This window comes from Pongo abelii, chromosome 13 (genome assembly GCF_028885655.2).
Source record: "Pongo abelii isolate AG06213 chromosome 13, NHGRI_mPonAbe1-v2.0_pri, whole genome shotgun sequence".
Taxonomy (NCBI): Eukaryota; Metazoa; Chordata; class Mammalia; order Primates; family Hominidae; genus Pongo; species Pongo abelii.
In genome coordinates this window covers 24,367,008-24,390,442 of record NC_071998.2, presented here as the reverse complement: position 1 = coordinate 24,390,442, position 23,435 = coordinate 24,367,008, and the positions used below count along the sequence as shown (strand labels likewise).

The 23,435-nt window shown below is 39.2% G+C and overlaps 1 protein-coding gene across 1 annotated transcript in view; it reads left to right on the top strand.

Annotated features, from left to right (window-relative positions):
* Positions 1–21,920, top strand: part of ANKRD18B (ankyrin repeat domain 18B) — a 51,423-nt gene extending 29,503 nt beyond the window's left edge. Inside the window, 10 exon segments of the mRNA XM_054519738.2 lie at positions 2,376–2,488; positions 4,737–4,866; positions 12,907–13,188; positions 13,792–14,003; positions 15,360–15,459; positions 15,462–15,584; positions 17,932–17,974; positions 18,999–19,052; positions 19,861–19,980; positions 21,860–21,920. Coding sequence (XP_054375713.2) covers positions 2,376–2,488; positions 4,737–4,866; positions 12,907–13,188; positions 13,792–14,003; positions 15,360–15,459; positions 15,462–15,584; positions 17,932–17,974; positions 18,999–19,052; positions 19,861–19,871 — 1,068 coding nt within the window. The 3' untranslated portion in view covers positions 19,872–19,980; positions 21,860–21,920.
* Positions 21,921–23,435: the final 1,515 nt, after the last annotated feature.

Below are 23,435 nucleotides of genomic sequence, written 5' to 3'. Positions count from 1 at the left end.
AAGAATCTCAATTAGGAAGAAGGGAGATCTCTACTTGACTGGAGCTTCCCAATGATATAGTTGAGTGTCCCCCAAAAGAAACTTTAGAACAAGATGTTCATCATGCCATATCTCTATGGAAAAGGAAATTCTTTAAAAGAAAACAAAGGCAAACAATTGCTAATCTGTTTCTCATGGGAAAGTTTTCATTATAAAAGAAAAAAAGGGCTGAGTGCCGTGGCTCACATCTGTAATTCCAACACTTTGGGAGGCTGAGGTGGGTGGATTACCTGAGGTCAGAAGTACAAGAAGAGCCTGGCCAACATGGCGAAACCCTGTCTCTACTAAAAATACAAAAATTAGCTGGTGGTGTGCAACTGTAGCCCCAGCTACTTGGGAGGCTGAGGCAGGAGAATCACTTGAACCCAGGAGGTGGAAGTTGCAGTGAGCCGACGTGGCACCACTGCACTCTAGCCTGGATGACACAGTGTGACTCCATCTCAAAAAAAAAAAAGAAAAAAGAAAAAACGGACAAAATATACTGGTCCAAAAAAGAAGAAAGAGAGAGAGAGGAGAGAGAGAGAGAGAGAGAAAGAAAGAAAGAAAGAAAGAAAGAAAGAAAGAAAGAAAGAAAGAAAGAAAGAAAGAAAGAAAGAAAGAAAGAAAGAAGAAAGAAAGAAAGAAAGAAAGAAAGAAAGAAAGAAAGAAAGAAAGAAAGAAAGAAAGAAAGAAAAAAGAAAGAAAGAAAGAAAGAAAGAAAGAAAAAGAAAGAAAGAAAGAAAGAAAGAAAGAAAGAAAGAAAAAGAAAGAAAGAAAGAAAGAAAGAAAGAAAGAAAGGACAAAGTATACTGGTGAATATCCTAAGGGTGAGACAGCCCCCCTTCAAGATTAGAAAATAACACTGTACTCAAAGTAACATCCATAAGAATCAACATAAAATAGACAAGATTCACTATCTACAAAAGTAATCTACACCAGGTAGCAATGTATAAGTGTGTGGTTGAGAATATTGTCTATAATATGTGTACTAGAGGGAAGAGGCCTCAGTTAAAAGGTCAGAGCTGGAAATTTATATTAGGGAATCCGGGTTAATGTTTTGAGATTTTGGGAGTTCTGAGAGAATTTAAAAAGAGGAGTAGCAGCTGGGCATGGTGGCTCACGCCTGTAATTCCAGCACTTTGGGAGGCCGAGGTAGGCAGATCATGTGGTAAGGAGTTCAATATCAGTGTGGCCAACATCGTGAAACACCATCTCTACTAAAAATACAAACAATTAGCTGGGAGAGGTGGTGGGCACCTGTAATCCCAGCCATTTGGGAGGCTGAGACAGGATAATTGCTTGAACCCAGAAGGTGGAGGTTGCAGTGAGTGGAGATCATGCTGTTGCAGAATCAGGAGGACCAGAGACAGACCTTGGGGTGTATACAGGAGGATATTTTTATCGAGTGTACTCAGACTCAGCAGACTCAACATCTGACAAACTGGGCCCAGAACAAAGACAGCATTTGACTTTTATACACACTTCAAAAATGGGATGGGCTAGCTTGAAGCAGGCTTACAGTTACAGTGGTGTGAAAGCACGGATACAGAGGCAGAACAATTAATTAAATTGTGACAGGTTCATAACTTAGGATTACACATGACCTTTGCCAAGCAACCCAGATGTCTGTTTTCTAGGTTTTGCTCTAAAGAGCCTTGCACTGGTTTATCTCAAGTTTCAGTACAAAAACACAACAAATGATGAAAAATAGATCTCTGGATGAGACCCTGTGTCATAGAGTCCAATGGAAGGGGAGAAACAGGATGATAGAAAAGCCACAAAAAGTAGACAAAAGTTATTATTTGTTTATTATAGAAAAAATAAACTTTGTTTAAAGAGAAATGGTTAAGAGACAGGGAAAAACTGAAACCTACAGGTGAATACTTACAGAGAATGACAGTATTTAGCTCAGCCTGAAGATAGATGAGGATCAAAAATGTAATGGGAACTAGATAAGAGTTTTCTAAAAATCATCTTAATAAGATGTAATTTAACTTGGAATATCTTAAACTATTAATGACAATGTTTCTAGAGCATCTTTAAAAACTAAAATGTAAATATAACTACTCTTAATTTATCTTACTAACCCTTAGTACTTTATGTGTAAAAACTCTCATTTTTAACAAACATTTTTGGCAGTTTAAATTTCAGAAAAGATAATGATGAAAGTGTGAATCTTTTTTAGCTGTTTTAAGAAAATGACTAGTTTTGAAATCTGTCGTTACTGGCATTGTAAAATGCACTTTATACAACTGCCTAAATATATATTATTCATCAACTTATGAGAAATAATATTTTTAAGATAGAAGAGGGTCTCTAGATTTTACAAAAATATTTTTAAACACTTTTTTTTCAAGCCTGGAGAAAAACGTGAAGAATTCAGAAAAGTTTTTGAATTAATATCATCACTGGACTATAATGTGGATCAAATAAGAAAGAAAAATCATGCATTAGAAGAAGAGGCAACTGGGTATGGTTTTCATGTTGTAGAACATTTTAACTATGTAGTAATTGATTTAACTCTAACTTTACTTGACTAAAACCTTGATACAAATTCATTTTATGTCTTCATTTTCATAATTAAATGAATTCTATTTTAAAATGTATTTCAGAAACTCACAACACAACTTTATAGGCATGTGAGCGGGAGTCCATGACCCTTGGACTTTTTTGTTGGAATTATTTAAAAAATCAAATTTCAGTATAAAAACACAATAAGTGATGAAAAATAGATCTCTGGATGAGACCATGTGTCATAGAGTCCAATGGAAGGGGAGAAATGGGGTGGGAGTCAGCTGAGCTGCTGGGGAGAGGTTGGGATGAAAAAATTTATGTTAAAAATATGTGAAAAAAGAAACTTACAATACAATCTGAAATTTTTTTGAATGCCAAAACATTACACTTATTTTTATTTATTTATTTATTTATTTATTTATTTATTTATTTATTTATCTTTTGAGACAGAGTCTGGCTCTGTCACCCAGGCTGGAGTGCAATGACGCGATCTTGGCTCACTGCAACCTCCACCACCTGAGTTCAGGTGATTCTCTTGCCTCAGCCTCCTGAGTAGCTGTGATTACAGGTGTGCACCACCCTGCCTGGCTAATTTTTGTATTTTTAGTAGAGATGCAGTTTCACTATGTTGTTCAGGCTGGTCTCGAACTCCTGACCTCATGATCCACATGCCTCAGCCTCCCAAAGTCGGCATGAGCCACTGCGCTTAGCAACGTATTCTTTAATGGTTTTGAAAACAATAATGGCAACGCTTTGGACATGTAATGTCAAGTGCACTCTTCATTATCTAGTTTGAATTTTTATTTCTGAAGATATTTTTGCTGTATTTGGTCATCTTTTCTTCCTTTTGTAATATTCTTCTCTGCTGCATTCAAATTTTTTAAAGACCTATTTGTGTCCTTCTTTAACATCAAAATTTATCTTGATATATAGCTTGTATTTTGTTTCTGCTTCTTTGTTTTTCTTTTAGATATAAAACATATCATGGAAATTTACTCATTTTACATGGGTACCTCCATTGTATACATGAAGTATACATCTTATTAAACTTCTGTTTTACAGAAATAAATTTTATATATAAAAAAGTATAACCTAAAGAAAAAGAGTAAAATGAGCATTCATGTTTTGATCACAGATTAAAAAAAAAAAAATGGAATGTGTCTTTGAAGCCCTGAGCACAGCTGCTTTTCTGTGTATTTACTGAGCACTTAAGTTGGTTTTCTGATTCTAATCAACATTTTTCTGTCATTGTCTTTCTCTACATGGTTTTGTATCTTTCATTTTGTTGACATTATGTCAGTAAAGATCTCTAGATCTCTTCTTCAAAGTCTTTAAATCATCACATATCTCTCTCCACCTTTCCTTTTTTCTAAAACTGCCTGTTTTCTTTTTCTCCTCAATTCAGACATTAAAGATGTTTTCTTCTCTTTTTCTACATTGAACAATGTCCTTGTGCTTTTTGTGTGTACTTTTTTTTCTTCTTATAGACTGTGGTCAACGGATATCAAAATGTATTTTTGTGTCTTTTTCAAACATATGTGTGTTTTACTTTTTTTAAATCTTGGTTACTCATCTCTCAGTTATGCCTTATATTTACTAATACGTTATTTCATCTTAGCTTACCAAAATGGATATGAATAGTTTATTTATAAAAAACTGTATGGTTAGGCCAGGTGTGGTGGCTCATGCCTGTAATCCCAGCAATTTGGGAGGCCAAGGCAGGTAGATCATTTGAGGTCAGGAGTTCAAAACCAGCCTGACCAACATGGTGAACCCCATCTCTACTGAAAATACAAAATTAGCCAGGCATGGTGGCACATGCCTGTAATCCCAGCTACTTGGGAGGCTGAGACAGGAGAATCACCTGAACCCAGGAAGCAGAAGTTGCAGTGAGCTGTGATCATGCCATCACACTTCAGCCTGAGCAACAAGAGTGAAGTTCCATCTCAAAAAAAAAAAAAAAACAAAACTGTATGGCTATTATCACTTTACCTGCTATATATACCATAAAATTGTTCTCCATATTATTTATCTAAGATTATAATTTCATATAGAATGCTTTCAAACTATGTTCAGTTGAAACTGAGAGGATCATAGTTTATAGATTTGTTTCTTTGATATGCCATAACATAATATCTGTTTAAACAATTATTAAATATTTACTCTTAAAAATACTTGACTTACTCGTTCTTACATTTCTGCAGATATAAGAAATGTCTAGAAATGACAATAAATATGTTAAATGCATTTGGAAATGAAGACTTCAGTTGCTATGGAGACTTAAATACAGATCAACTGAAAATGGATATTCTGTTTAAGAAGCTAAAACAGAAGGTAATTTAAAAAAATTATTATTTTATCTTAAGGTCTAGATTACACGTGCGAGAGGTGCAGGTTTGTTACATAGGTAAATGTGTGCCATGATGGTTTGCTGCACCTATCAATCCATCACCTAGGTATTAAGCCCCATAGGCATTAGCTATTAATCTTGATGCTCTCCCTCGTGACCCCAACAAGCCCCAGTGTTTGTTGTTCCCCTCCCCGAGTCCATGTGTTCTCATCATTCAGCTCCCACTTACAAGTGAGAAGATGCAGTGTTTGGTTTTTTGTTCCTGCGTTAGTTTGCTGAGGATAACAGCTTCGAGTTCATCCATGTCCCTGCAAAAAGCATGATCTCATTCATTTGTATGACTCCATAGTATTCCATGATGCATATACACCATATTTTTTTATCCTGTCTATCATTGATGGACATCTGGGTTGATTCCATGTCTTTGCTATTGTGAATAGTGCTGCAATGAACATACAAATACATGTATCTTTATAATACAATAATTTATATTTAAATATAAGGTAATTTTAAATCAGTTTGGGGATTAAAATTATGTAATTTGGAGAAATATTAATGATAGATAAACACAAATTCAGCCAAAATACGTTTAAGGAGGTTGATTCTGAGCCAGTATGGTGACTGTGACCCTGGATTACCCAATCTCAAGAGCTCTTGAGAATGTTTCATGAGACAGTCACATTACAGTTTGGTTTTGTACATTTCCAGCAGACAGAGTTGTAGGGAAAATCATAAATCAATATGAGGAAGGCATACATTGGCTGAGCCTAAAAGTGGGACATCAAAAAGGAAGGGCTAACAAGCCATAGGTGGGTTTTAAGGATTCTTTAGGTGACAATTGATAAAGAAAATCTGTTGTCTAAAACTGGAAATAAGTATAAAGGAAGGCCTTAATTAAGACAAGGTCATTATGGAGGTTAAGATTCTTATTATGTAGATGAAGCCTCCTAGCTGGCAGCCCTCAGAGAAAATAGAGGGTAAATATATCTTTTCAGACTTTAAATGCATCAGGATCTTAGTTAATCTTCCCTCTATCTGGGAAGGGGAGACCTTCTAGGGACCTAGAAGGGGAGAGATTGGGCTACATTAATGAAGACTTCTTACAGATGCAAATTCCCCCACAGAAGACAGCTTTGTACGGCCATTTGAATCTCTTGGCCCTGCAACAGCCATTTCAAAATATGTCAAAAAATATATATTTGGGGGTAAAATACTTTGATTTTTTTCAGCTTCTTCTCTCTGTGATGCTGTACCAGAATCAGGTTAGAAAGGAAGCCACATTGTAAGAGTTAATCAAACCCATCTGATGAGATCTGATTGTTTGAAGGGTGTGATTCCCAGACCCTTTAGATAGAAATTGGGGCAAAAGAATACAAGGTCTTGCTCCTCAATATAAATCTCTCAGTGCTTTAAGCAGTGAAAGATTTTTCATTTAATTTTACAGACTTGATACTAATAAAAAGGATACTTTAAAATATATATATGTATATATTTTTCTATACAAAAGACATGTTGTTGATTCTCTTATGTCTTGAACCCTGGCCAGTGATCTGAAACCAAGCAGCCCATGTCTCCAGATCACTAGTACCAAATAAATTTTGGGGTGTAACAAGTTTATTGAGAAGTAATTAACATACCATGCAATTCACTCATTTAAAATATACAAGTCATTGAATTTTAGTATTTTCAGAGAGTTATGTAATCATCATTACAATCAATTTTAGAACACTTTCATCACCCTAAAAACAAACCCCACATCATTTAGCCATCTTCACTAGTTTTCCCTTCCTCCCTCAGCCCTAGGGAACCACCCACCTTCTTTGTATAGATTTGCCTATAAGCCTTTGAAATAAAAAGCAAGTGGTCTACTGGGACTGGCTTATTTCACTTAGCATAATTTTTCATGCTGCATCTGTGCTGTAGCAGGTGTTGATGCAGGGCTTTCTCTCCTTAGTTCAGCTAAATCTGGGTTCTTCTCTCATGACCAGGAAAAATTAGCCATGTGGACACATTGAAGGGTGAGAAGGACAGAATTTATGAAGTGAAAGGGAAGCTCTCAGCAAAGAGAGGGGTCCTGCAAACAGATTTCCACCTCACAATTGAATACCAGGACCAGCACACATGAGCTGAAGAGGTCAGGCTCCTCCTCTGCATGAGGCGTGAATTCTTGGTGGCTCCACCCCAACCCCCCAGTGCATGTGGGCCTCCAGTCTGCTGCTGGCATGTCCAGGCAGGCCCCTGTGCAGGTTCCCTTATCTGCACCAGGTGTTTTATCTGGTGTAGACACTTGTAGGCCTGGAGATTCTCCGGGGACCCTTCCATATCTGCCTAGGCATTTTGCTGTCTCCTGCTTCTATCAGTATCAGTACTTAATTTCTTCTTATTGCTGAGTAATATTCTGTTGTATGGATGCATCAAGCATTTTATGTAACCATTCATGAGGTGATGGACCTTTGGGTTCTTTCCACTTTTTGACTCTTATTAATAATGCTGCTGTAGGCCAGGTGTGTTGGCTCACACCTGTAATCCCAGCATTTTGGGAGGCTGAGGCAGATGGATCACGAAGTCAGGAGTTCAAGAGCATCCTGGCCAACATGGTGAAGCCCTGTCTCTACTAAAAATACAAAAATTAGCTGGGCATGGTGGTGCGTGCCTGTAATCCCAGCTACTCAGGAGACTGAGGCAGGAGAATTGCTTGAACCCGGACCCAGGAGGCAGAGGTTGCAGTGAGCTGAGATCACGCCAGTGCACTCCAGCCTGGGCTACAGAACAAGACTCCGTCTCAAAAAATATATATAATAATAATGCTGCTGTAAACATTTATGTATGAGTTTTTGTGCTTGCATATGTTTTTCTTTTTCTGAAGTATATACTTATGACTGGAATTTCTGGGTCATATGGTAACTTCATGCTTAACCTTTTGAGGAGCTGCCAGTTTGTTTTCCAAAGTGGCTGCACCACTTTACATCCCCAGCAGCATTGGATAAGGGCTTTAATTTCTTTACATTTTTCCTAACACTTATTTTCTCTTTTTTGTTGAACAAAGATTTGATCCTGTTGTGTGAAGTGATACCACAAGGTGGTTTTGATTTACATTTTCCTAATGACTAATTACATTAAGCATCTATTAATGTGCTTATTATCCATCTTTATATCTTCTTTGCAGAAATAGCTATTCAAATTCTTTGCCCATTTTTTAAATTGGGTTATCTTGTTATTTATGAATGGCAAGGATTCTCTACATATCCTATATATGTAAGTCCCTTATCAGATAGACGCTTTTCAAATACTTTCTTCTACTCAATGTCTTACCTTTTCACTTCTTCATACTGTCTTCTCAGGCACAGCAGTTTTCAATTTTGAAGTTCATTGAATCCATTTTTCCTTTGGAGTCATAGCTAAGAAAACACTGCCAAATGCAGTCACAAAGATTTATACCAATGTTTTCTTCTGAGAGTTTTATAGTTTTAGCTGTTACAGTTAACTGTTTTATTTTGAGTTAATTTTTAAATATGTTATTAGGTGAGAGTCCAACTTTATAATTTTTTTTTGCACATGGATACCCAGTTGTTCCAATATCATTTATTGAAAAGACTATTCTTTTCCCATTCTGTTTTTTTTTTTGTTAACCTTGTATAAAATCAATTGACTGTAAATGCGCAGGTTTATTTTTAGATTATCAATTCTTAGTTTATGTCTATTCTTATACCAGGACCAAGTTGAATTTACTGAGAAACTTTTTTCAATCATGTTGCATATTACCAGTTGTCTTGTGTCATAATAAAAATTAAATGTAGTAGAATATCTTTAACTTCACCTTTTGTGTCTCAGAGGAGTCTGTGGCCAGCTTATACCGTACTTACTCTGAGACATGACGGCAAGTCAGGCTTACGAGACACACTATTTCTTTTTTTCTCCATTTAAACCTTTAGTCTCTTATCCAGTGCCTCCCTCTATAGTTTCATTTTCAGTAAATTTTGGTCACAGGATCTGCTGAAATAGCCTACTATTGAGTGCCTTATGTTTTACTAACTCATTATAATTTGTAGAATCATCCATAGATGTTTACCATCCAGGAAGGAGGAGTTTAAGTCTGAGCTGCCAGCTTTCCTCAGTGGAAATCAAGTGAAGTCATCGTCTTTCAGTTCGCAGATCCTGTTTCCACTGGCAGCTTGTTCTCTTGTGTAACACTGTGGCTAATCCTTTTCTTGGTGCAGATCTTGCATTCTCAGAAACCACAGTTTCTGTATTGACCTCCTTTTACTGAAACAGAGATGCCCAGCTCTGCTTTTTAGCTCAGTACAGGATTCTTGGAATAAAAAGTTTAACTCATTCCAAGAAAAAGTTTTAGGAGTGCAGCATTTAAAAATCAGGTAATATTCAGGCAATTTATCAGAGACAAATAGTAGATTAGTATTTTGAATTTCAAAATTTCAGAGCCAAGTTGTGTGCTATAGAGAAGCATTGTGGTCTAATATAGAGATGGGATGGTCTTAACTTCTCCATACAAACAAACGTGAAGTAAGGTAAAGGAGAAATTGCATTTGATGTCTTAACACTCAAAGTATGCTGTGTTTATTTTACTTCTGTGAAGAGTAAAAGTCATTCCATAATTTCCTCCTTATTTCCTCATTGAGAAAAAGGAAAATGAAAATCGAATACTAGATTGATTAATAAATACTCAAAGCTTCTTCTTTTAGAATTTTCATTAATTGAAATCAGGTAAATGTCTGATTTTGGTTATATAACCAAGTATTTCCAGTTGTTTTTCAAATCATATGTCTTCTTGCTTTGCAGTCTTATTTCCTAACTTGAGGGGAAATTGTAAGGAGACACCCTTGTCTTATTATCAGAGTTCATCATTGAAGGGGGTTTTAGGAAAAGTTCCTCATCAGAAGCTACATCTCTCTCCTGGTTATCTGCTGCTTCTCAATAATGTTTGTCATCAATAAATTAATCTCAACATTTATTAGATCCTAATTTAAAGGAGACTCTTTTCTGCTACATAAGTTTTGTTTCCTGTTGTCTCTTTTTAAAACTTATTTTTCTAACAATTACCCAGAGTTTTGTGGCTTAAAAGAAAAACATTTATTTTGTTCATGAACCTGTGGTTTGGAAAAAGATTGGCCAGGACAGCTTGTCTCTGCTCCCCTCAGCTTCCCTAGGAGGTTGGAGAAATTGAATCATCTGAAGCTTTGCTCACCCATGTGTTTGATGGTTGATGCTGGCCATTGGCTGGAACCTTGGCTGGGGCAGGCAGCATGAACACTGACACTGGCACTCCCAGGCTGTCTTTGTGGATTGATCTCTCTCACAATCTGGGGCTGAGTTCAAAGGGAAAGCAGTCTGAGAGAGGGAAGCCACATGATATCCCTTTTACTGCATTCTATTCATTAGGAGAAGGCCATCAGTAAGGATGGCCCATATTCTATTATTTTAATGGGATGAATATAGATTCTCTTTTGTTTTAATTGACATGTATATACATAATTATGGGCTATAGAGTGACATTTTGATACACTTATATAGTACATAATGATCAAGCTAACTAGCATATTTACTACTTCTTACTACTTCAACCTTTTTTCATTTCTTTGAATTGCGAACGTTCAAAATCTTCTAGCTTTTTAAAAATATTCAATAAATCATAGTTAACCATATTCACCCTACAATGCCACAGAACATCAGAACTCATTCCTCTTGTCTAACTGTAATTCTGTACCCATTAACCAGACTCCCCTCTCCTACTTCTATGAGCTTTTTTGTTGTTAAGAGACAGGGTCTTGCTAGTGTAGTCTGGGCTCTGGGCAACTGTAGTCATCCAGACTAGAGACAGTGACTTGATCATAGCTCACTGCAGCCTCAAACTGTTGGGCCCATGTGATCCTCCGACCTCACTCTCCTGAGCAGCTAGGATTATGGGCATGCACCACTGCACCTGTCTGATTTTTTACTTTTAAAGATGTCTCTCTGTGTTGCTCAGGCTGCTCTGGAACTTTTGGCTTCAAGTGATTCTCCTGCCTCGGTCTTTCAAAGTGCTAGGAAATTACAGGCATCAGCCATGTTGCCCAGCCCTCAATTTTTCTTTAGCTCCCACACATGAGTGAGAATGTGCAGTATTTATCTTTCTGTGTCTGCACTTAACACAATATCCTCCAGACTGATCCACGTGGCTACAAGAGGATTTCATTTTTTTTATATGGTGAGTATTCCATTGTGTATGTGTACCATAATTTTTTTGGCCATTCATTTGTTGATGGACATGTAGGTTGATTTTACACATTAGCTGTTGTGGTTAGTGCTACAATAAACATATGAGGACAAGTATCCTTGTGATCTATTGTTTTCTTTTCTATTGCCTGAATACCAAGTAGTGGAGTTACTGCATCCCTCGGAAGTTCCATTGTTCATTTTTTGAGAAAACCTCACATTGTTTTCTATAGTAGCTGCACTAATTTACCTTCCCACCAACAGCATGTAAGAGTTTACTGTTCTCTGAAACTGCACCAGCACTTTTTTTGTGTTTTCTATGATAGCCATTTATTGAAATGGAGCAAGATTATATCACATTGTAGGTTTGATTTGTATTTCCCTGATGATTAGTGATACTGAACATTTTTAAATGTATTTATCAGCCATTTGTATTTCTTTTTTTTCTCTTAAAAAAAAGAGAAATATCTAATCAGATCTTTTGCCTAGTTTTGAACTCAGATTATTTTTGTTTACTGTCAGGGTGTTTGAGTTCCTTGTGTATTTTGGATATTTGTCTTTTATTAGATGAATAGCTTGAAAATGTTTTCTTCCATTCTACAGGTTTTCTCTTCACTCAGTTATAGTACCATTTGTCTATCATTTGTTTGTTGCCTATGCTTCTGATATCTTACCTATACAAATCTTTGTGCAGACTAATGTCCTGAAGCATTTTCCCTCTGTTTACTTATAATAGTTTGATAATTTTGGGCCTTACATTTCAGTCTTCAATCAATTCTGAGTTTATTTTGCTATATGGTGTTAGATAGGAAGCTAGTATCATTCTTCATATGGATAGTTTCCCAGTGCCATTCATTTGAAGAGGGTGTCCTTTCCCCAATGTATGTTCTTGGCACCTTATTCCAAAATAAGTTGGCTGTAAATATGTGGATTTGTTTCTGGGTGCTGTATGCTATGGCCTTTACCCCAAGAATCATTACTTCTTAAAATGCAATTCAAATTAGCATGAAACGTTTGCGGTTTAGGGAAAGGCTTATGGCATCAGAATCTTTATTTACAGGATTCATTATTTTGTGTTTTTTGAGATATGGTCTTTGTCTATCATCCAGGCAGAAGTGCAGTGATGTGGTCATACTTCACTGCAGCCCTGAACTCTGGGTATGCCATCCTTTTGCCTCAGTCTCCCAACTAGCTGGGTCTACAGGCCTGAGCCACCACGCCTGGCTAATTTTTTCAATTTGTTTTTTTGTAGAGATGGAGGTCTCACTATGTTGCTCTGGCTGATCTCAAATTCCTGGCCTCCAGTGATCTTTCTGCCACAGCCTCCTAAAGTGCTGGGATTACAAGCATGAGCCACCGTGCCTAGCGTAGAGTATTATATTATTTTCAAAGTCTTATTCTGAGAGGCATTTATGGACTTTGGCCTAAATAACTCAATATGATATCTCTGAAAGTTTTTTTGACAAGTTTTGGGGAATGATGATGAGGGAAGAGGGTTAGACACTTTTTACTAAGAGATAACTTAGTGCCATTTAAGGAGGAACAAAAATGAATTATCAGAAAAATAAAAGTAAAAGCAAGTGCAAAAGTTCTGTGGCAAAGATGATGACAGTAAAGCATATTTTTGTGACTCATGGTAGCTTTCACTTTGTTCTTAAAATTCTGAGTAATTTAAGGGTTCACATTTGAAGAATCTACTACATTATAGATAACATTTTATTGCAAGTCAATGCATTTCAAAACTTGCTATTGGTTTTGTATTAGATTATTCTCAGCCTACTTCATTATCAAGCTCTATTATTTTATTCATGCAGTTTGATGATCTTATGGCCGAGAAGGAAGCTGTGTCTTCAAAATGTGTCAGTTTGGCCAAAGACAATGAAGTTCTTCATCAGGAGTTATTATCTATGAGAAAAGTACAAGACAAATGTGAAAAACTTGAGAAGGATAAAAAGATGTTGGAAGAAGAAGTATTAAATCTTAAGACACATATGGAAAAAGATATGGTAGAACTTGGCAAAGTACAAGAATATAAATCGGAGCTGGATGAAAGGGCAATGAAGGCAATAGAAAAATTAGAAGAAATCCATTTACAGGTTAGTTTTTAAAATCAGGTAAGTTTATCTGTAACGGGCTTTCATTTATTTCACTGCAAACTGTATTTTGGATATGTATATATTGTGTTTCCTCTGCCTCTCTTACGGCAATCTCCTTTGTAGAGTTCTAGAAAAAAGTGACATTTTTTCCTTTTAAATATTTAAATTTCCATTATTATTATAACAAAATCAATCTTTCAAAGTAATGATTCTCACTATAGAGAAAAAGGGGGAATTTGATGATTAAGACCAGTTGGCATAAGAGAAAACTGTGATTTAGAAATTATATGATACTTTTGAATTGGTCTTAAGCTACGTTGTTCATTGTTCACTTTTAAAAATTATAAATGGATTCTATTACTTTTTATAGGACCAGATTACATTAATAGTAACATAACTATGATTTCAAATTTTTATAAATCAGACTTAATTCTGAATTCAGTTATTAGTTTTGTTGATATTGCTGATAAATATTTTAAGCTTCAGCCTCTTTTCAACATATTCAAAATTGCTCTTCGAATCACTGATTCAAAATGAAAGGCAACAAACATATGGTAATTAACTTATAATTGTTTTAAAAGTGTATCTTTTCATTTGTTTTAGGAACAAGCAGAATATGAAAAACAATAAGAGCAGTTAAATAAGGATAATACGGCTTCGCTAAAAAAGAAGGAACTCACACTTAAAGATGTGGAATGTAAATTCTCCAAAATGAAAACTGCTTATGAAGAGGTTACAACTGAATTAGAAGAATATAAGGAAGCCTTTGCAGTAGCATTGAAAGCTAACCATTCCATGTCAAAAAAATTAACGAAGTAAGTGAAAACATATACTCATAGAAAATGAATTAAGCTCATTAATTTGTTTTGAAAGCATAGTTTTTAGTGAGATGGCTTCAGGAGATCAGTAGGAAGTGAATGCTAATTTGATAGTGTAATTTTGGAAAATAATGTTAGTAAATAATCCTACCTTTAAAATGTTCATCAAGGATAGTTTCTGTCTGTCTTCTCTTTTTTTGTTTTTGTGTGGCTTTTTTCCCCTGAAAAGTCTCATGTAGTTAACCTGACCTGTTAGTTTTTTTCACTAAGTATTTTTGAAGCTTTATGATTAATAAAGTGATCTTGTTATAAAATTACTTGTCAGAATTTCCCTAAATGGGAATATTAATCAGTTTAATTTATTTTTTGGTAGATCACAACTGAAACCCAAAGTGTCAAGTGATACTGCTACTCTGGGCACATCCTGGTACTCAGGCAGGGACTGTTTTTGATTGTGATCTTTAGGTGTTATCACTACAGGGTGCCTCAAGAAAGGCTATTTGTGTAACATTTTCAAGGTGTTACATAAAGGCATCCTTGTGAAAGAGGGCATAATTATCACAGGAATGAAAAGAAGTGTAATCCACAAGGTGGTTCAAAAATAACACCTTGTTCAGCCTGAAGGGGTGTGTGGAAGCCGAAAGAACAAGCCCCACCTCCAGTGCCTTGGTCACAGTGCTGGGGGCTAATTGCCTTCAGAGATGCTTTAGTTCTTTTTGATCACCAACCAAACAATCTAGTTCTCCCCCAGGAGTTGTTGCTCTGAGTTATTCCTCAGTGCCAAATACTTAAGTGTTCTTAGATAATGGATGAAATGTACAAGGGTGAAACCTGAAACTGGTTTACTAAACACAAGTATTTCTTGATTATTTTTGTTCATTTTAGTTTTCTTAATCTACATTATTTAAGGAGTACAATATGATGTTTTCATATAATTATTTATAGTGAAGTAGTTCTTATAGTCCAGCAAATTAACATATTCATTTTCCCAAATAGTTACCCTTTAAATACAAGTATTTCTAAAGGAATCTTTAGACTCTTATAAGTAGAGCTGTTTTAGAAGGCAGCTAGGTTACCTGTTGAGCGGTACATCACTGATAGCCATTTCTCTTCCCTGTCTACTTTGAACTGCTTGTTCAGTAGAAATCACCTTAGAAACACATATACTTATTTAGAATGATTTTAAAATTACCGTTACTTACAAGAGGTATGCTCTCACACACCTTTGTGTGAAAACACTGTTTAGTGGGTAAATTGGTTTACTCTCAGGGCAACTTTTTAAAAAATGCAAGTCATTAAGAATCATTCAAGGAAAAATGAAATACTAAGCATTTGTCTTTGCTCTCTTTACAGATCGGATAAGAAAATAGCAGTGATCAGCACCAAGCTCTTTATGGAGAAACAGCGGATGAAATATTTTCTCAGCACTCTTCCTACGAGGCCAGGCCCAGAGTGTTACCTTGTGTTTAAAATCTTAATAGTATAGGACTTGACAGAAAATATATCCCCAAAACAGCCATAAGAATTCCTACTTCAAACCCACAGACTTCAAATAACTGCAAGAACTCCTTGACTGAGGTTAGTTATATGACCATTTCTCTTTTGGGTTTCATTTCTCTAATATAATTCTTGTTTATAATTTGGTGAAATACTGAGTTGTTCTGTTGACTTATGCATGTTAAGTAAAGATTATAATTAGCTGTGTTAACACAGAAAGAAATGGAAACTTTACATTTTTTAATTCCCTGGAACTCTCATTTTCAAGAGACACCCATTTGCTAACTTTATTCAATAAATGTGGTTAAACTGACACATTTAAAATTTTTTTTAAAGCTGCATTTAAGTTAGGTTTTAGAAAATGCATGTTATTGCCTAATAACTGATGGTATACTTTGAAATGCTTTGTCTTACTCTACTTGATTGTAGTTTGTCTGTGGTTCATATCACTTTTTTTTTTTTTTTTTGAGATGGAGTCTCACTCTGTTGCCTAGGCTAGAGTGCAGTGGCATGATCTCAGCTCATTGCAACCTCCACCTCCTGGGTTCAAGTGATTCTCCTGCCTCAGCCTCCCAAGTAGCTGGGACTACAGGTGCCTGCCACCACACCTGGCTAATTTTTGTATTTTTAGTAGAGATGGAATTTCACCATATTGGCCAGGCAGGTCTCGAACTCCTGACCTTGTTATCCACCCACCTCAGCCTCCCAAAGTGCTGAGGGGTGAGCCTCTGTGCCCAGCCCATACCACTTTTAAAGTTTCTTTGCACCAACTTAACTCTTTCCACCCATAATCACAAGTGAATGACAGGCAACCAAACACTTAACAACATATAGATATTTATTATTTAATAGAACCCAAAATAAGTGCATTTTATGAATTAAATAAACAAAACACTGAAAGGGTCATTTCCATTTTTCTGTTAAAAGCTTTGTGCTTGGCCAGGTGTGGTGGCTCACGGCTGTAATCCCAGCATTTTGGGAGGCTGAGGCAGGTGGATCACCTGAGGGCAGGAGCTTGATATCAGCCTGGCCAACATGATGAAACCCCGTCTCTACTAAAACTACAAAAATTAGCCAGGCGTGGTGGCAGGCACCTGTAATCCCATATGCAGCAACCCCATTACTATACTAGGGGTATACCTAAAGGAAAATAAATCATTGTAACAAAAAGATGCATGCACATGTATGTTCATTGCAGCACTATTCATAATAGCAAAGACATGGAGTCAAGCCAGGTGCACCCAAGGTAGATTGAAAATCCAAGGTAGATTGGAAAATTCCATATGTACCAAATACTATGCAGCCATGAAAAGAAGAAAATCATGTCCTTTGCAGCAACATGGATACAGCTGGAATCCACTATCCTAAGCAAACTAACGCAGAAACAGAAACCAAATATCTGGTTTGCACTCATATGTGGGAGCTACACATTAGGTGCCCATTGACATAAACATGGGAACAATAGACACTGGGAAATAAGAATGGGGAGGGACAGAGTGGGCCAGGGTTGAAAAACTACTTCTTGGGTCCTATGCTCACTACCTGTGTGATGGGTTCAATTGTACTCCAAACCTCAGCATTCCTCAATATACTTTTGGAAGAAACTTACACAGGTACCACTTTAATTTAGAATACAAACTAGAAAAAAAAAGAAAACTTTACTATACATATTTTTTTCAGTAAGTAAAGAATATAAATTTCTTTTTAAGAAAAAATTTATTGAAGTAAAAAATGGATTAAACTTTTATAAAGGACAGAGTTTTTCTAAGAATTTCAAAGCAATGCATTCATTGCAAAATATGACTTTAATTATTTAGCCTTTTTTTTTCTTTTTTTTTTTTGAGATGAAGTTTCACTCTGTCACTAGGCTGGAGTGCCGTGGCATGATCTCGGCTCACTGCAACCTCTACCTCCTGGGTTCAAGCCATTTTCCTGCCTCAGCCTCCCGAGTAGCTGGGACTAGAGGCATGCACCACCACACCCAGCTAATTTTTGTATTTTTAGTAGAGATAGGGTTTCATCATGTTGGCCAGGATGGTCTCGATCTCTTGACCTCGTGATCTGCCCACATTTGCCTCCCAAAGTGCTGGGATTACACATGTGAGCTGCCATGCCCGGCCATTGTTTAACCTTTGTACTAATAAAACACCACCTTTCTAAAATTATGTATATCCAATAGACCAATATTATCTATTTTTGTCAGATTACTCTAAACAGCATTACACAGGTACATCCTCTATTATCTAAACTTAGAATAAGTAGAAATTTTACTTTACTTATGTGATTATTTTTCTATTTAAGCAAACTTCATGTTATGTCTAGTCACTAAAAATACTAAAGACCACATTTTGTAAGTGACATATTAATCTCATGATAATGTCTCTTGTTTAACTTAAACATTATTATTGTTATTTTTTACTTATTTTAGATGGAGCTGGACTGTGTAGAACAAATTACAGAAACAAAGAAAAGTATGTTGCCAAAATGTATTAATTAAATTTAGGTTTATTTTAGTAATAAACTGTAAATAGCAAATGGCATTCCTTTTCATTGTTGGGTTAGTAGATACTACGTTCAGTATCTTTTTCTTACACACATCTAATGAAAGATGTGAAAACAAAAACTTTCACAGTGAGGAGTATACTTATGCACCATTAATTCTTCATGTTCCATAGCTTAAAAAATTCTCAAGAAGTGGATCCATCTCTTTTTTACTGGCTCTACAATTTCTTCACTTTTGCCATCCTCATGGAACGGTCAGCTAGCACACTGAAAAGATTCTCCAAAAACAAAGGCATCAATTGGCTTACATCTGTTCTCAGGAAAAGTTCCAAAAATTTCACCATGAAATAAAAACACCCATGTCAATGTAATTCTTGTCAGGTTACTCAGCCTTGTCTCTCACCACTTACTGCATTCTGCCCTTTGCTCTAGCACCAAAGTGGACAGAGTAGAACTCCACAGGGCTCTTTGTTACCTCAAGATCTTTGCCTTCGCCTCTTCCCTCTATCTGGCAAGATTTTCCTCGTCCTTCAGTCATCAACCTATGTATCCCCTCCACCAGAAAGCCCATGATATTGACACAAAAGTGGGATAGATGACCCTTCTCTATGTTCCAGTAGTGCCCTGCTGTATACCTGTCGTGGTATCTATGACTCTATATGGACATTACCTGCCTGTCTTTTAGGTTATAGCATATGACTATTGGGAGGTGGACCGTGCCATCTTCATCTTGTAATTCCAGTGCTGGCTCTAGTACCTTAGCACGTGGCTGTTGAGTTCATGAATGAAGAATGAAAAAGCTGTGATATTTAACCACAATTGGAATTAACGCCATGTATGAATGATTTAATAGTAATTTTGTATTGTAATTGCACGTACATATTTCTCATTCTTATTAACTCACATAACATTCTCAACTCTACATTTTAAAATTACACTTCGTTAACTGAAATGTTTTAGGTAAAGAACATAATCCTTTCTTTTTCTTTCCAGCTTTTGCTGTGTTGGGCACTTGCTCCCGTCTACTTTCTTCTCTAGAATCCACTGGTAAGCCACATCTAATGAAGAGAATATTTAACCATAAAATCTTAAGGAAAAGTTGTATGATTTAAAAGATCATAAAACTTCATTACTGGGCTATTTACGTGAAATTTTAATTGTTTCTCATAAAATATAAAACATCACAATCTTTACTAAGGTAGAATATTTTCATATCATATATGATGTATATTTATATGTTATTTTAAATGATGTTTTTTAGCCTCCTTAAGTTTTAAGTGGATCTTGCAAATGAACACCAGTATTATTGAGTTTGGCCTACTCAGATTGCCTGAATGTCAGCTGTTTAAACAGCCAAACAACCAAGTCATCATTGATACTTTAGTAAAGGTCATCGAAGGCTTCTTTGCATTTTACAGTTTTTATTACCATATATAGTAGGAGACTTAAAGAGTATCTGCCAGGTTTGTCCATACTAGTGTTATGATTTTCTTTTTGTAGTTCAATAGTATTTTGTGTGGAGATAATTTGCAGCTCTGTAAATATCTGGTTACTCCTCAAAACCTACTAGATTTAGGATTTCATGGATGACTTGTGTTTGAACAAGTATTACTGTGATGGTTGCCAGATGATTATTTCTCTTATTCTCTTCTTTGTTCTATATGGAGAAATAAAACCAATAAATAAAGGAGAAGGGAAAGCTCATGATTCTGGTGCTCCAGTTCCCCAAGATTAGGCCAGTGGTAGACATTTCAAGCTGACTTTATGTCTTTTTGATTTGTCCCCATTACTCTGTCAGCACTTTTTTACTTTCTGGCACAAGGTGTTCTAAACTAATGTATTTTCTCTGTGGCAGCCCTAGAATGAGTAATTTTTCTTAGAAGCAGAGTTGGAGCCACCGAGGAAGCACAGGCGAGCCCTTCCCATCACACGCTCACTAGTCCCCAACAGAAGAACCGCTGCCGCGTCCACTGAGGTACCAAGAAACTAGCAAAGGGCCTTCTAGCTGTCTGGGGACAGTCCTCATGTGGTCCCTGGCTCAGCCTCAAGGGTTCTTGATTAGTCTCCCTGCAGCCTCTGTGCTGTGTCTCTAGATCAGGGCTCTGCAGGAAGGGCTCTGGGGGACCCAGCAGCACAGGGTGTCTTGTCTGCCAAATGTCCCTCCCTCCCTCCCACTCTGACACTCAGGAATAGGGAAGATGGCATGTCCAGGCAGTGCCAGGCCACCTCATTGTCTCCTCTGAGATGGGCCCAGAGGGCCTTGCGGGGTGAGTGTGAAGCTGGGTACCTGGAGCCTGAGGCTGACTGGCCCTCCCTGTGTCTTGGAGGAGAGGTCTTGCAGCCCAAGAAAACCCCTGGGGCCTGACCCCTGGGCACACATGCAGGGAGGGAGGGTCTGTGAGCTGATGGCGGCATTGTAATGAGACTTTGAACACAGCTGCTCAAGGGCCTCATCAGTGGACCATGGCCAGAGATGACCTAGCCATCAGGACCTGGTCAGTTGGGACCTGATCAGCACGGACCTGGTTAGCAGTGGCCTCCTCAGTGAAGGCCTCACCCAGCGGGTACCTTGTGACCTAGTCATTGGAAGCCTAGTCAGTGGGGACCTGGTCAGTGGTGGTCTTATTAGTGGGGCCTGATCAGTTGGAACATAAACAATAAAAAACTGGTCGGTGGGGTATATTCAGTATATTAGGGGTCTGGTCAGTGTGGGGCCTTAGTAGCTCGGAGCCTGGTCAGTGACAGCCTGGTCAGAGGGGGCTCAGTCAGCTGGGGACTGATCCATGGAGAATTATTCAGTGGGGGTGAGGTGAGCAGCAACCTGGTAAATTGTGGTCTTTTCAGTGGGAACCCAGTCAGTGGGGACCAGGTCAGTGGGAAATTGGTCAGTGGGGTCTGGTCCATGAGGCCTACTAATGGGGGCCTAGTTAGGGAGAGATGGTCCATGGAGACTTGGTCAGTGGGACCTGGTCAATGGAGGAGTGCTCATTAGGGGCCTCTTTGGGGGCACCTGGTCAGTAGGAACCTAGCCAGTTAGCCGATGTGTGACCTTAGGCAGGGGGTTTGTCTGTGGAGTCTCCTTGCCTCCATCTGTAGGGAAGGTGAGTCAGGGCACCCTGGAGGGTGGCTGGAAAGAGAACATGAGAAGATGTGTTGAATTCAGCACTGCTTGGCAGACCTCCAACTTTACACATGACCTGGGTTCCACCTAGAGAGGGTGCCAGCCCTCTCTGCTCCGCTCGGCGCCCCTCCTCTGTCTGCATCCCCAGGACCACCCTCGGTGGGGAGGGCAGAAATTGGGGAGCACCTGTGGGAGGCTCTAATCCTGGCCCTGAGCCCTGAGGGTGACAGTGATGAGGACCTGGGTGCACCTGTGAGTGGAGCAGCTAGGCCTGGCCAGAGAAGCAAGACAAACCAACACACCCATATGTACACACACACACACACACATACACAAACACAATGCATGCACACATGTCAGTTCAGGGGATAGAGGACACTGACTCTGGGCCCTCTTGACCCAAGCAGGCTCCCGTTGTGGTGGGTTGTGTCACCCCACGATGTCACTCTTGCTGAGTCCTCATCACCTCTGTGTTGTGGAGCAGTTAGAGACACACAGCAGTCTCTGTGAGTGGCTCTGCGTGAAGGATTGTTTTCTAGGTGAGAGGCACATCTCAACATAGCTGACTGATCAGACTCAGTTGAGTGGGACCTGCTCTCTTCTCTTCCTCCTGGCTTGGGGACAGTCGCCATCGGGTGGGTGGTTTTGGCCTCTGGGCAGCTACTGAGGGTAATCCCTGAGCACTCAGCGGGTGCCTGTTCTGTGCTGACAGTCATCTCATTCATCCTTGCAGCAATTCCATTCTGCATGTCCTCTGGACACCCCCAGGACCACCAGGACAACCCCATCATGGCCCTGTCACCAGGCCCAGTCTGGCTCCATGATAATCAAGACGCAGGTCCAGAGACAACCGCCCTACTTGGTGCCTGCATCTGACCCCCCTTGGTGGGTAGTGACCAGCACAACATGGAAGAAGCCAGGGCAGCATGCAGCCAGCTGCCCTGCAGCCCCAGATGACACCTGGGCCTTGGGAAGTCATTCTCAAAGGGGAAGCTGGAAACTTTGATGTCCCCGAAGGGAAGGGTGAACGTGGCATCCTAACAACCCTGGTAGCCAGCAGCATCTTCTTATCCAACCTGTGGGACAGAGGCCCCCTGCTGGGGAACGAGATCCATACCTAAAGGGTCCTGGCCCAGTCGGGCCTCGTCCTGGGCCCTGGGAGGGGAGGGGCACTATGGGCCCCCCAGCAGCAGTCAGCATTACCACCCAGGGAACTCAGCCTTCTGTGGCCCTGGGAGGGGAGGGGCACTATGGGCCCCCCAGCAGCAGTCAGCATCACCACCCAGGGGACTCAGCCTTCTGTGGCCCTGGCCAGAGTTAGAATTTGGCCCAAGACAGGACAAGCCCACTCAGATCAGGGTGTCACTACCCAGGACCTGTGTATGCCAGGCAAGGCCAAGCTGGCTCAAAGAGCAACCAGCCACCTCTGCAAGGGTGTGCCTGGAGCAGATGGACCAGCCACCAGCCTCACCCACTCAAGGAAGCAGGGGTGGCCAGGTTCCCACAGCCTGAGGGGCTGCCACTTGATGGCTGATGGAGCAGAGGCCTGAGGAAAGCAGATGGCACTGGGGCCCTACCTCCAGGGCAGAATAACTGATTTACCCTGACTGGCAGCGAGTGAGGTTGGTGGCTGGTCCACCTGCTCCTGGCACACCCTTGCAGAGGTGGCTGGTTGCTCTTTGAGCCAGCTTGGCCTTGCCTGGCATGCACAGGCCTCAGTGCAACCACTGTGCTGCAGATGGAGCCACATAGAGGAAATGAGCAGCAGGCTCAGGAGCAGGGTGTGCGCTGCCTTTGGGGCTCCAGTCCATGCATGAGGGCTCCTACAGTACTGTGGGCTTCTTGGGTGCCAAGAGGCAGACCACAGGCCATCTTGAGAAGGACTCCTTGTTCAAGTGCAGAAAGGGCCCTGTCTGGTGGATGAACCACACAGCCAGCTTCTGGGTGCGGGCACAGTGCCACATCTTCCATCACTTCTTGATGTGTCACACCAGCACTGAAGAGACAGCCTGGAGACAGGGCAAGAGGAAGGCTGAGAAGGATGAGATGGTGAATTCCAGCTTCTTCCTGACCCTGAGCCCACCCTGAAGGTGGCCCTCAACCTTTAAGAGTGGGAGAGCAAAATTGACGGCTTCAAGTGCTTCACCCAGAAGATGGACCACAGGGCACTCAGCTCAACTTCTCAGCCAATAAGTTGACATGCAAGCAGATTATGGTGACAGGCTGTAAGAAAGAGCATCAGAAGGTGGCCAATTCTTCAGCCTCAGCTAGGTCTTGGAGCTGGACCAGGCCATCACTTCACCAGAGAT